Raw genomic sequence first — 14,778 nt, 5'->3', positions numbered from 1 at the left:
TTGTTGTGGGACCACAGTGTCCTTAGTTCATGCCATCGAAAACAACAACGATGGATAAAAATCAGACATAACAGTGTCTGATGGGTGTGCTGCTCCAATGGCAGCAACGTTCCCAATATTAAACATTGAAACGAAAGTTTACGACATGCGCGCAGTACACACACACGCACACACAAAAAAAAGAGAGACAATTCTCTTTTTCTCACAACATTTTCCTTTCGGAATGGGCGCAGTGCACAAGCGTGTTATGGTAAATCCTTCGCTTTTGCAACGGCCGCAGTTGTTCTGACAACAAAACAGCCGTATCGGAGGCAAATGAGCCATCTCTCAGAAGTTGACATCCAGGTTCGTCTGCGCTGAAATACAACGCATTACGCGCAACTCACATGCACGCTGTGGGGATTCCTGGCATGTATGGGGCCATAAGTTGTACTAAGTGTTGCTTTTCTGGAATGCTAACCGATGGCACTTTGCTCTCAATGACATTAGAAAAGGAGCGAAGAGGTGAGACAGGTGGCTGGCTGGACGAACGTGGCGCACGGGCAGCATTTGAGATGGTTTGCCCAAGGAAGGCTCAGTGGTTGATTTGTGAGTGCCATGGCGGTGTGGCGATCTTATATTGTCCATCTGCATTTGAGCTCTGTTGGATTCCTAATGTTATTTATTACAAATGCCACCCATAAAGCAGGATTGCTGCAACGTCAGAATAGGTTATTACGTCAATCAATCAATCAATCAATCAATCAATCAATCAATCAATCAATCAATCAATCAATCAATCAATCAATCAATCAATTATTTTAGTATCAAAGACACTATATTCGACTAACACCATCTTGCGGTTACGCCTTGTGACGCATCAATCTTCTCTCAAAAGCGTCCTAAAGACAACTTATGACATCGGCTTTCCGAGAGGAAAAGGTGTATTCAAGGTGGCTTGGTCGGTGACAACAGCGCCTTTGCTACTTGGGACAGAAATGTAGTTTGAAATGGGAGTGGAGGCTCTCCTATTTTTCCGCACAGGTAGTCATCCTGTCTGTTTGCAGCACACAAATTCAAGACTAAAAAATTCGCTTATGTTCCTGTCCTTCTTTGAGCCATTATGAACAACACCTAGCGTTTGCTGGAATACAAGACGTCCAGCGACACAAACGGCGTTAGTACGGGGCCTGTTTTTTTTTTTCGGACGCGTCAACCCTTCTTGCAATCTTACAGGCATCACTTCGAAACGCATTAATATCAATCCCGCCGCTCCCCCTACCCTCTCCTCCACTTCTTCCCCGTCTATATTTTTTTCGACGCACAGCGAGAGACCAGAGGGATAATATTATAGTAGGGATAATATTATACGAGCAGGAACGCAAGTGAGAACACCCTTACGCGCGCTTACATTACAGGGCTATGTTCAAATCAATAAGCCCCAACGTTCTATAAACATGCTGTAGCCATACACTTCGGTGCTGGAAGCCTGAATCATGCCAATATGACAACCATTGACAAACTCCTATACGACATACATTAACACGCATTTCGGGCAGTTTTCATCTCTTGGCATTTCCATTTACGCTGATGACACGTGCCAGCAAGACTGTTGCACGTTTTCAGAAGGTTTATGATGCCTTGAGCGTCTGCGCAAAACGTTTATTCGTGTTGTCTACGTTTGTTCATAGGTGTGCCTCATTTGTAAATTTTATGCACGCGCATATGAACGAGACGTTAGTACCGAGCAGGATACCAGCTACTGATCTTCCCTCAGCTGCAGAATAACTAGTGTACAATATGCGCAAATATTGTCCCTGGTTTGCAGTAAGTAAGCCGGTAAAATGTCACCGTGACAATAACAGGCACGGTTTGTTTCAGTGCGTGGCATTTAGCACTGGTTGAAACAGGTACGTGCCTGTTGATGCTATATAGAAAGTTTTATATGGTATTTTATATGGCCATCATTCGAGAAAGACTGATACTCGTCAGCACTTTCTACAAGAATTTTCCTCTGAAGTCGCACGCAATTCCCGCTGCGTCACTAACATCTCGGTATCCGTTCCGAGAATGAGAGAGAGAGAAAAAAGAAAGAGAGAAGAGGGATGTCGCTGCAATAACACTTATGTCACCCAGCAAACGTCAAGGCAACTCTGATAACATTCAATGCTTTATTTCTTAATAAAAATTGAAAAAAGTACAAAGCATACTAAAATAACACATTTGCGCTTGTCACATAATTTACGTCGGCACTTTGAATAATACACAAGTGCATCAAAAGAGTTTATGTATCTTGCAGAATGCCACACAGAACGTCGCGACTCATTCAAAGTGCTCTTCATCATACACACAGCGCAAAGGTAAATATACTAGCGCACGCGAAAGACGGTGGCAGAGTTTGCAAAGGCGGTGTGATTTGTTTTGTTCGGAAAAGTAACATATTAAAGGCTGTTGCATTTGACTGGCAATCACATTGCGCAAAGAAAGATATGGTTACGTAAGTACGCTACACGACCGCAGCCCCACTTCAATTCGCAAGACAAAAAGAAAAAAACCTCACGCTGTTCATTCTCTCAGGATGCGTTAAGGACACAATATACTTTACACTAAAATTTGCTCGAAACAAAAGCTTTTCAATGCACAGTACAAAATTGCACTAAAAATTCAAGCCGTGGTTTATCAAGTAGACGCGAGGTCGAAAACTGCAGTGACTCGACTTGAACCATGAGGAAACATTGTTTTGCACTGCCGGTAAGAACCAGCGGCGATATCAGTGCTGCATGTGAAATTGCGCCCAATTTCTTACCCTTAGTAATGGCCTCCAAGATACCGCGTGCAGGCGATCACAGAGGCCACGCCTGAGGCAGCCACTGCTCTATACACCTCGAAAACTCCTGGTAGTTCCACACGAAAGCCATCACTCCTGTTTGGCTGTGTCTACCTGCAACCCTCACTCTGCACGCTCTTTTCTGTCCTTTTTTTTTTTTGTATGGTATTTAGGAGATGATGTCGCCTTTACTTGGCGCCGGGTTTGTCAGACAAGGCACACCAACTGGCCAAGCTAGCTAATTTATGCTCACTAACGAATCCTATGGTCCCCTTTAACATGCGCTCACAATTCAAGTACTTCGAGAAGTTAGCGGACGGGATTTCTGACGCGGTTGTGGGATCTGCGGACGTACTCATTCTCGATAACACTGACTCGGTGCGAAGCGCAACGGCCTTCTTGGACGGCAAAAGTCGCCTGTCGGATGTGACTCTGAAAAGAAAAAAAAAAGAAAAGAAAAAGGAGGAGGAAAAGTGCGGAGTGCAGGGAGGAGTGAGCGTCGCGGACCGTTCGGCACCGAGCGGGCACGGACAGCTTTTTCTCTCGCTGCCCAACAGGTGCATCGAAAGGCGTCGCTTGGGCGAAGCTCCGGGCGGCGGCTTCCGTCGGCCCCCGAGGCTCAGAGTCGGGTCACTTGGCGCTTAAGCTCCTCGTACGTGGGTATGTTCTGAAAGATGAACGCGACGCCACCCGACGAAAGAGCGTTAGAAACCTGAACCGGGCACCTTCGTCGGGTGCAGACAATCCTTTTGACATGCAGTGCTACGCAGGTGAGTCATGCGTAACGAGTGTGTGACCAGACGTCAGCCCAGCCTGTTCTCAATGAAGCGAACGTTCACTCTTCTACCTCGGTTAAAGAGTAAAATAATAATATTACGAGGCGTTGTTGCAGGCAGCTGCAGTAATATTTACGCGTGTATAGCTGTAATACATAACAGTTAGCTGAAAGAACGTATGAACTCATGTTAAATTTGCCTACCCTCGCGATCGCGTCCACTTTTTTTTTCTCACTCTCTTCTTCAATACAGCACGCACGCAGAGTAACCCTCTCCTAATCGAACGGCCAGTCGCCCAATCCTGCAGAATCGACGGGACTTCTTATCACATTTGGACGTGCAAGCGTTACTAAAAACAACCTTATTTCTTTATATATATATATATATATATATATATATATATATATATATATATATATATATATATATATATATATAATTTGACAACATTGCTGCGAAACGTGTACCGTTATCATAACAGTGGAGTTTGAAACGCACCTAGCTTTTCTAAGGAACGTTCAGCCAAGAGCTTACACAGGAGCATATACTATAACGCGCTTTCCATCCATCGTCACAGTAATTATAATCCGTTGTCTTGCTTAACATAATTTAGAGCTGACTCACCTGCTAGACGCTTGCGAAACGCAAGCCATTGTGCTCAGTTGTGCGAGGTGAAAACAGCAAGACGTGCGAATAGCAAGCGTACTAAGCGTGTGCAGTTTTCCCGGCGAACATGTTCTGCAAAGTGCTCAATTGCTAAAGCCTTCTAGCCTAGATTACTTCGCGACGGGTTCACGACACAACGGACGAAATAGAGGGACACCAGAGAAGATGTTACATTCTGTTTATTCGCTTCCACACTCAAATTCATATTCCCCTAGCTGCATCGCGATTAGCGTGTTATACGCTCATATGAACGCTCACTTCTCGGAAAACGCGAATTCGTTAAAGCCATTTTGTACTTTCCCAGCTGCCGACGACGTACGTATAAAAGCCAATTGTGACATTTATTACAGCATGCATACAAGTTACGTGCATTAGAAACTGACATCCACTTTAATGTCCCTCTTTAACAACCTTGACAATTTGCGCGTCGAGAAACATGCAGTGCCCCCAATGTTTCACGCAGCCGTATAAAAACCACGAATATAGAACGGTTTCCTTCGTTTATATTAAGCGCCGAAAAAAAAAGGACATCAGGTTCGGAAAAGGTGAGGGGTGTGGGAGGGCTAATTAGAAAAAAAAAAGAGTTTATAAAACATCGACATCATGCCGCGACCTGTAATGCAAGCTGCTGAAATAAATTATAATTATTTAAATATCGATGCATGAGTTGGGGGGAGGGGGAGCGGATCAGCCCAGTAAGTTGATGTCCATGCGTTTCGTACAGAGGCACATTGCACTGCTGGTGATCGTAGCCTCAAGGCAATCACATGAACGTCCCATGCGAGACATTAAGTTCGTGCAGATGGGCATGCATTGTGTCCAACTGCAGGGATGCGAAGTGACCACGTGTGTGTGTGAACCCCAAATTGAAAGCGGCTATATATACTTCTTCCGTTTTCACCTCCACGCGTCGGCTGTGGTGCTCCTAAGGAGAAATCGCAAAATTGAGCTGATGTAAGGAAAGCTTTGTCTTGCATACTAAGTTCATAGTTACAGGTTCGACGCCATGCATTGCATCGATGACGGGCGGTATAACTTGTCTATAACGTCAGCAGAACGCTTACTTCAAGTCGCCACTCACATCGAAGCATCAAAGTGACTGGTACCACTACGGAATGCTGCTAAACATATTACATTTGTCTTAAAAGGAAGCAAAACGAGAAGCCAAGCAGTCGCATGGGAACGACAGCCTCGAACGACATGCGATGCTCGAAAAAAATAAAATTGCACGTATCAGTCAGTACGCGTGAGTTAAAGAGAATGAGCGCTAAAATTGCACGTCCGATTTTGATACCAGCGTTAGTTAAGGCGCCGTGTGTTGATTGACTGCAGGAAAAAGGTAGATTTTGTATCAAGACCGCAAAAAAAAATCAAAATTAGCATATATAGGCCGTTTCATGCGAAATGGCAAGAAGAAAAAAAGAAATTAAAAAAAACTTTAATATCTCAGCGGCACAATATATTTGCCATAACTTGAAGCCACGACAACAATTCACCTGACTGCTTCCAGGCGTGTTTTTCAGCGCTCGTTTTCTTTGCGTAAGCAGCGTGGAGAGTTAGTGGCAAAGCCGAGGCGAACCGGACTGGGCCGGTGGAGTTAGAACCCAACGTACGTACGGGCCATGCCAACAATGATTTTTGGTATTGGCGCAGCGACCGGAGGCCGTTTTTTTTATCGGCTCTTCAGTGCGGCCGCCAGCGAAGACAGGACGAGTGAACGGGAAGAAAGAAAAAAAACGCATTGGAAATGCTGTCAGCACCGGGGACAGGTCTCAATCGACGTTTACGTGAATGCGCCAGCAGCGGATGACATCCTTTATTTATTTTTTTATCACATCCCGTTTGACGTAAACGGGCTTAATATTAATACACTCAGAATGTCGACAACGAATAAGAAGTAACCTTCAAATGATTTCTGTAAGTCGCTGAACGCCGCTTCAGGAGACAGAGATGCGCTCCCAGACGTTCACCGCCGACGAGCATTCGTCCGACAGAAATGGGCAATACGACCCTGTGTTTCATCAACGCGACGCTAGGAGCCGCCACCGCCACGAAAGACGGTGCGCTGCTGTCGCACTCACGTACATGCGGGTACACACATGAAACTGCAACGTGTACTCTGTCGTTAGTCGTTAATCGACATTTCACGACACTCTATTGTTTAGTTAACAAGTTGCACTTCGGTTTTCCGGATATGTGAACATTGCGGTGGACAGCTACCATTGCAGTTTTGTAACGGCACTCCAATGATTATAAAAAACGTACGACTGAAAGTGCCACTGAAAACTACTTGTTAGAATCTACATCATGCGAATCCTGTTAGGCTTTATCTCATGCACATTCACTCTATTGTAGTTACATCAATGTTACGGGATATAAATGGTTAATATCCACCAATAAGTAGTGGAACTGACACTGAAACAAACAGCATGCGCTTAGCAGTCTCATGCGACGAGAGCTCTACATAAAACACTTGAAAGTGCGAACACAGGCCGGTCGGTTTATGTTTGCATGAAGTAACTGCGCACACAGACGAGCAGGAAAAGAAGGCCACCCTGTGCCACCCATGAGACACTTGCCATGGTGGCGTAGTGGCTTCAGTGTCGTGCTGCTAAGCCCAACTGCGCGGGATCAAATCCCGGCCAACGGGGCCGCATTTCGACGGGCGCGCGAAAGGCGAAAGGACGCCCGTGCGCCGTGCTTTAGGTGCACGTTAAAGACACGCAGGCGGTGAAAATTATTCCGGAGTTCACCACTATGTCGCGCCTCATTACCATATCGGGGTTTTGGCACGTAACACCCCAGAATTTAATTTTTAGTCAGTCATAGATCAACTAACATTTTCCCCCCTGGGCTGGAAGCTTCACAATTTCCACTTCTAGATTGCTAGATTGGCAGTTGTGCTACCTGCGTTGTCGTCTTCTCTTCGCGTTCGTCTTTTATATACGCTGCGTATAATATAGCACTAATTACTGCGTCACATTACGGGCGAAATTGTTTTTTCTTTATTTCTTACTATACTATGTTTCTTTTTCAGTCACACAGTTCTCTAAATTAGTATTTTCTGATTCTCACAAGGATTTGGCTGTGGATATTGAGCAGGCAGAGTTGTATCTCTGGAGGCGAATAGGAAAACAGGCAAACGTCATAAAAAACACGTTGAAAGATCATACTTTCAAAATTCTTCAATACCTGCCTCAATGTACACGCTATCTGAGCGTGAGCGTGAGAAATAAGATAGCTCATTCTGACTGTAACGGTTTTCGAAACGTCTAAAATATACCGCGTATGTAATATCCTTGCGCAACGATACTGAATGCTGAAGGCACTAGCGTCCAAGGCTGGTATCCTGGCCACAGTCAAATTACGCCGCATTGTCGAATTAACCATCTTGTAAGTTTTGATTGGCGCACAGGGCTTCTGTGGCCTCTCTGATTGGCTCGAAACGTCGCCACTGCAGAAGTTGATAATACAGCGAAACTCAACCATATGCAGAATAGCACCCTAGCTTCGCCTGATCGGGGCCTTATGTATCTTCTCGCGCGGAACAATTAATTCCACTTGCACGTGCGTATAGAGAAACTCGCGAGCATTTACGCATAAATCCTGGCACAATGTGCAAAAATAACAGCTTGCATACCTCCCACAGGTTGGCGTCCCAGTGGTCGAAGAGTCCCGTGAATGCATCCGGCTCTTGCGCCTGGTTTACGGTGATGATGGCAGTGCTGTTCAGATCTCGCTCCGTTGGGTCCGTCTTCACGTACTCCTGCGAATCGATTTCCAAATTACGTCAACAAACTGCATAGAAATCCAGAAGTGAACGCAGGAAGTTGCTTCAGCCCTGAGCCGATGTGTCTCCCTCGGAATACGTGTCCAGCTTCAGGTGTAAACAAAGAGCCTGCAAGGCGGTCTCTGGAAAGTCAGTAACATTCGAGGATACCATAAGTGTCGATATTTCATTAGACATGGATAACACCGTTATTTTAATTGAAAAGTTGTGGCTGGTTTTCAAAACAACCGGCTGCACAACCTAGACTCTTCTCTACGCCTTTGCATTCCAGCTGGACTCTGCCCTCGCGAAGCTACCCTGCTTTGTCGAATATGGCTAGGGGTGGCGTTCACCAAGTCTTTTTCTTTCCGAATCGGATGGGCCGACGACGACTCGCGTGATAACTGTGGTAACGAGGAGACTCTTCAGCACCTTCTCTGTGACTGTCCTCGCTATAATGTACAGAGACGATCGCTCGCAAACGCGGTAGGGCGCTTTGACCGAAGACCTCTAACAGAGGAAGTTATATTAAGATGCCGCCATCACAAGCCATCGCAGCAGAGGGCGACGAGGTCACTGTTGCAGTATTTAAGGGCTACAGAATTGGACAAGCGGCTGTAGCATGAACAAATGTTTATAGTGCTGCAAGTGCTACTGTGCGGTGCGGTGACAGTGTGCGGCGACAGTGACCAACTGTGATTGTATGTCTGTGCTCCTTTCTTTATTCATCTCTACTATGTTATCACTTTACCTTCCCCTCCCCTCTTTCCCCAGCGTACGGTAGCAAACCGGATCTTCCCCTCTGGTTAACCTCCCTGCCTTTCCTCTATCTCTCTCTCTCTCTCTCTCTCTCTCTCTCTCTCTCTCTCTCTCTCTCTCTCTCTCTCTCTCTCTCTCTCTCTCTCTCTCTCTCTCTCTCTTTCTCTCTCTCTCTTGCGGCTGGTGTGACGCGAAGTGGTACGTATGACTGGTTGATCGCCTGCACGAACGGTGTCGCTGAGATCATTTTAGTGATTCAGTAGCATGAGTGAAAATGTCGAAGCGCTTGCAAAATAGGAGGCACATTTTTATGCATTTTCAGCGCAAGCTGATGACTGGTTTCAACAAGCAACTAAACTATACAGACTAATTAATTTTGCGCCTCTACATAAACACATACACATGCATATTTACCGGGATCCTAAAGTAGTTTTCTTTTGTCAACCTGTGTCTTCGTTATGTTTTTAGAAGTGAGAAGGTCTATTTTTAGTATATTAACATTTGTTTTTCTATTTCATGGACATTAACTAGGAGGGGTGCTATTTTCTTCCTATTTCTTAATCACCTAATTCATTGAAGTTATACTGTTAATTTGTACCTTCGCTGTCTTGAGGTAAAATTTCTATGATGAGAAACTTCGCTAAGCAAAGAGTAAGCTGAAGAGGCATAAGTTGTCGTAAGCGCTACATGATTTCAGCCTCATTGCTAACTTAACGATTTAATGTGCCTTCTATGGTACGTAAAGCTACCTTTAACAATCTAGTAGACAGTGCGTCATATAAAATCTTTAGCATCAAGCTATATGCAGTAAACAGTAAACTGGTGGATCTTCCCCCTTTTTATGCATTGATATGCCGTTTCTTAACATTAGTGTAATGCTTCCAATTATTTATGACGTTGGCATCTCTAAAATTCCCTGCACGCATGAGTAGCCGACCGGACATTTACTCTGGAAAATTTTTCTTTCCTTTCCACTCCTATTTATCTTTTTCTGTTTATATGTGCTTGTAATGAAAAATAGACCACCATGTAGCAGCTGTCTTGTAATAGGTAAAATGAACAGCTTCATGCTAAAAAGCTGCGAGTGAGAGAGCGAGCGAGCTCATTAAATAAGTGATGAGCAAAGTCAGTGCACAAAACTTCTACAACGTACACAATAGCATGTGCATATAACAAATATAGAGACAAGGGTAAACCAAGACATTCCATGTGATGAGTCGCACACAAAAGTTGCACGCAAGCTCTAGCAAACTGCATAGCGAAATACTAGGAATTAATTTTTGTCATTCTAAAAGCACTTTTACATACCGCAATACCTGAGAACACGCGCGTCATTTCCTGTTTTTCGGTGAAGCTTGTTTATTTGTGAGATGAGAAATAGCAGCAGGATATTCGCCGACAAGCGGCGGGAAGTGCGGAACGAAATCGAACACTGGAAGGGCCGCGCTAAAACAATAAATGTTAATAACAACATTATGAGAGATGGAGACGCAAGGGCTCTAACCCAGCTACTGTAGCGTGGCAGCGCCTCAACTAATAGCCCCAGGTAGCCATGCACTAGCTGAAATTAGGCCGTGAAGAATCCGTACAAGAAATGGCAACAAGAAAAAAAAAAAGAACTGGCGCCGTACCATGGCCACCTCGAGCGACTTGGTCCTCTCCTCCTCAGTGGAGCCTTTGCCGATCCAGACGTAGATCTCCTCGCCGCTGTCCAGCATCATGACGTCGTTCACGTCCAGATCCTGCGACATAATACAGCGATCGATTACGACTTCGCAAAGCTCGCTCGAGCTCACTTCGTTAGGGAGTATAAGCCTCTCGGCTCACGTAGTACGTTTATCTTGCAGATTACTTCGCCCTTCGAAAGCAAAGCGACTGCACGGTACCTGCGAAACCCGCGCATAAGGGCGCGTAGAGGTTCTTGCTAAATGAGCACGAAATAGGAATATGAAAACGGGCAGACGCCCCGACCTAGTATAGTCGTCACTGTAGGGTTCGTCACTGCAGTTGGAGGGGACGACAGTCCGTGGCCAACCTCCATGCTTTTATTCGACTTAGGAAGACGCATACGAGTTTGCTATGTGACGTCGCCCTCGACAGAAGGGCACGCTGAGCTGGTGGAAGGGAGCTGCCCTTTGTGTTACAGCCCATCTCTCAAGCGACTGAATCGTCCAACCCAATCAATACGCTGGATAGCACAATTATCGAAACTTAATGCATTTAGGGGGTGTGGTAGCAGCAGTTCGGTTGGAATGATGTCTTTCATCCACTCAGATCTTAACGTTGGATGGACAGATTACTCATTGTTGGCATGACAGCATACAAACATCACACGAAATATGAAGAAAAGTACGCTGAGACATCGCACGCACTCGCTTGTAGATAATGAAATCAAAGGGAGAAGAGAACGTGATATTGGAAAGAAAGTTAGCAGTGTACCTCCTGGGTGAAGTTGCAGATCTCGATGACGCGCAGCCTTCCGGTGGCCGTGGAGCACTTGAACAGCCGGGGTTCGAGAAGCGGGTTGTGCACCTCCTGGTGTCCCTTCTTGTACTCGCCCTTGCCGCCGATCGACTTCCAGAACTCTTCCGGCTCCGATCCCTCTTTCAGCTCCACCGCCTGCCTGCGTTCGCGACGCGCGCCCGGCACCTGTGCTCAGAGGTTCGAACTCAAAGTACGGTTTATGGAACGCAATTTGGAGAGCTGCTGTGTTCATCAATAAGTCGAGATGTGTTCGTTCACTCACTGAAGGTTCTGTTAGATGCAGATTATAAAATTGCGATATCTGTTTGTGGTGCTTCGATAAAGAGTTTCAATATTACTGTTAATTCCATCTTAATTTACCAATCTTAATTTAGGTTAAAAAACTATTTTGAGGATATTCTGAACAGCTTCTGGAATTTATCATTTTCCTTTCGAATTCAAACCGGTTCAGCGGTTGCCTGGTGAGAGCCTTCCCGCTTTTCACGTGTGCTTGAACATCGAAGGCGCCTGCTGACTCCGAGGTAAAGCATACTACTAAAATTTTCCACTGAGAAGGTACGAATAACTTCCCGTACCGCAGTGCGGCGCTCATACAAGCAACCAAATTAACTCGTTAATGAATTCAAAATCAAGTTCTTGTCTGCTCTAATTTTCTTTCTTTTTTTTTCTCCCAAGCTTTACTAAGCTCAACTTTGAATGTAGCCGGAAATACGAGAACGGCCCTAAATATAAATTTTCGAATGCAACACTGATTGGCGCCCGATTGTGGAACTGTTTGACTGAATACAGAAAGCTTGAAAAATTACAGCTTCCGGCGTGCTTGCAGCGTTTACCTATCTGGCGAAACCAGCTTCGCCACATTGTGGCCCATGGCAATCTCCGACGGGTCGGCGAACTGAAAGCAGGCAAAGGAGTGAAAAGTCAACACACCGGCCACACGTGCACATCTTCGAACGTCATGGGAACGAGATTTGCGTCAAATGAGGTATTTCAATAATCGCTACGATATGTAGCACTACCTACCTCTCCCAGCCATAAGAATGTTGTCTTCGGTGTCTCTAGCACGAAGACGTCCTCGGAATTCAATGACGCCGCCACTTCATCTACCTGCAAGGACAGCGTAGAAGGTAATACAGTTCGTCACAATACTGTCGTGCCAGTCAAAGCATGCTGCATAAAGTAAAGAAACCGACGGACACAAAATAAATGTGCTGGTTAAATGACGCGAATAAAAAACGCGTTTTTTTGACAGAAAGACACTTTTTGCCATGCATATCTAAAAAACACAGGAGATTGAACAAAACAAAGGAAAAAGAGGGAGGTTAACCAGACAAATATCCTAGTTGACTTTTCTGTACGGGGGAAAGAAAAACGGGATTTAAAGCAATAAGAAATACGGGAGAAATATTAGTTTGAAACAGAAACTGGCGCGTAAAATTCTGAGGCAACGCAGGTCACTATCACATATAACAGCCTATATCTCACAAGCCGGTAAACTGCAGGAAATGAACTAGCACTATAAAGAGGACGCTGTACTACTCTGTTAGGTACAGGCTGTCGTACTGCTCAGCGGCGCTGTCCAACAACACACTGAAATCAGCCTGGGCAAGCCGGTGTGTCAGCTATGTGGCGAATACGCCCAACACGCTGTATATAGTTACTGATAATGCCAGGGGGAACATTTCGTTCTCAAAACATATGAACGCGGTCAACCCTCCCACCGTAACTTTCCTATCCCTGCGAGAGCTGTGCCGCTCCACCTCAAGACCTACGCCATACACTACGACTGCTGCTGTTGGTCCACATAAAACACGTTAGGCCCAGACAACTGGCCTCAGCACCATGACCGGGGACTCAGCTATAGACTACCGAGAGCAACGACTAGGACTAAGAGATGTTCAGAAATGAAGTTTCTTCCTGCCACTCGCTTTAACTATACTTTAAGTACGTTTATGGAAGATATAGACGTTAGGCAATTGAAATCATTGAGAAATAGGAACGGCTGTTTATGTCATTTGCACCGGCAAATGCGGTGGTTGTGTCCGCATTGTAAAACCGAGGTATAAGAGCAAAGCTGCCAGCTTTACTACGCTAGAATACCGGCTTTCTGCTTGTGTCAGCACTATTCACAAACTCCCCAAACTGACCGGATATTTTTATTCTTTTATAAAGCCGGCTGCATGAAGAATGGCTCCTTAATTGCGCTAGCCACGGAACTTGCCTGCACTGCTCGGACGTCGACGTCCGAGGTTCCCTTGACGTGGAACATGCGCGTCCCGTCGACGTCGTAGGTGTCGTGGTCCCTGAGGTTGCGGAACCCGCTGGCGTGTCCTCCGCTGAAGATGATCATGCGCCCCTTGAACATGCGCAGGAAGTGCTCCGGCTCGTGGCCCTGAACCACGCGCACCTGCACAGAGTTGCAGACCAACTCAGCACTGTATGCCAGTCAGCAAGCGTGTATTTATGAACGCGCAGGGAGCCACAACCATAGCGGGTGGGTACAGAACAACCCGCGATGTTTATTAATGCTTTGGGCAAGGATCGCAGCTTTGCGCGCTTTCTTTCTCTTTCTTCTTCTATCTTTCTTTTTTGTTGGGTGGGGGGATATAAAAAGTTGCATAAAGGTAATGACTTTTACAATTGGAGGGAATTCCTTTCAGGGCCGATGTAATATGATGATTATATTTCAACGCAATCCCTTGTCACGTTTCTTCAGTAGTCCGAGCTGCGCTCCGCCCCCTTTCTAACCAGGGCCGGCCGTCCAAGAATGGCGGATGATAAGAAAGGAACAAGATCGAGCGAAAGGAATCTTCACATCGTGCCGGCGCAGTTCTTAATCATTCGATCCTATTCTTCTTCTGTAATTACTTTATCAGTGAGCCCCTGTTTTCAATTCATTGTTCTAGCTAATCGCACCGCGAGGTCATCGTATCTAGCAGTATTGTTGCTACTGGTATTGTAAGAGATCTTATCAACGCTTTGCCTTCTCCAAAAATGGTGTTTCATAGGACATGCTGTTTCGGAAAGCATGTCTTACGTCCATTTTCGTGCTAGTAAGTGACGCTGTCCATCATGTGCCAAAAAGGGGAAAAAAACAACGAGGTGCGTAATCAATCACAGCACCGTGACAGTGACCATTGTTGGCGTAAGCCATTGTGGTGACACTGTGGTTGACGGAACTCCTCTGCTTTTGAGAGTACAGATGCAACTAAGCTTCTTGCTTGTCTGTCGTGAACATTAACAACGACATGCACTGATGCACCCATTCGTTAAAGTGAAAAATCTAACAAACACCCTATTGCCCACCTTGAAGGCGACTGGACTGTACGAACGCTTGTGACAGCTAGTAAAAATTAACCTGCGGGTGTGCTCAGATCGACTGCCTCTTTAATCTTTTTATTATCTTTCCTTCTCATCTATTTCTCTAGCCCCCTACCCAAGGTTAGGGTATAGCCAACCGAGCACGTCTTTATTAACCTCCCTTCATTTTCCTGTTCGTTTCTTTATCTTATATTCAA

At 45.5% G+C, this 14,778-nt stretch overlaps 1 protein-coding gene across 3 annotated transcripts in view; it reads right to left on the bottom strand.

Moving 5' to 3' along the window:
* Positions 1-2,133: 2,133 nt before the first annotated feature.
* Positions 2,134-14,778, bottom strand: part of Gel (Gelsolin) — a 109,207-nt gene continuing 96,562 nt past the window's right edge. Inside the window, exons 13-20 of one of the 3 annotated variants that reach the window (XR_012825990.1) lie at positions 13,478-13,667; positions 12,284-12,363; positions 12,094-12,155; positions 11,216-11,399; positions 10,408-10,518; positions 7,889-8,014; positions 5,866-5,929; positions 2,134-3,473 (exon numbers count right to left, since the gene is read on the bottom strand). Coding sequence is in view for 2 of the 3 variants with exons in the window: in XM_075680792.1 (XP_075536907.1) it covers positions 3,426-3,473; positions 5,135-5,173; positions 7,889-8,014; positions 10,408-10,518; positions 11,216-11,399; positions 12,094-12,155; positions 12,284-12,363; positions 13,478-13,667 (840 nt within the window). In the remaining variant the exon portion in view is untranslated. Of the gene's footprint in view, positions 3,474-5,134; positions 5,174-5,865; positions 5,930-7,888; positions 8,015-10,407; positions 10,519-11,215; positions 11,400-12,093; positions 12,156-12,283; positions 12,364-13,477; positions 13,668-14,778 lie in introns of all 3 variants that reach the window. The other 2 variants (XM_075680792.1, XM_075680793.1) reach the window with 2 other exon arrangements.

This window comes from Dermacentor variabilis, chromosome 2 (assembly GCF_050947875.1).
Source record: "Dermacentor variabilis isolate Ectoservices chromosome 2, ASM5094787v1, whole genome shotgun sequence".
Taxonomy (NCBI): Eukaryota; Metazoa; Arthropoda; class Arachnida; order Ixodida; family Ixodidae; genus Dermacentor; species Dermacentor variabilis.
This window is presented reverse-complemented; position numbering and strand designations above follow the sequence as displayed.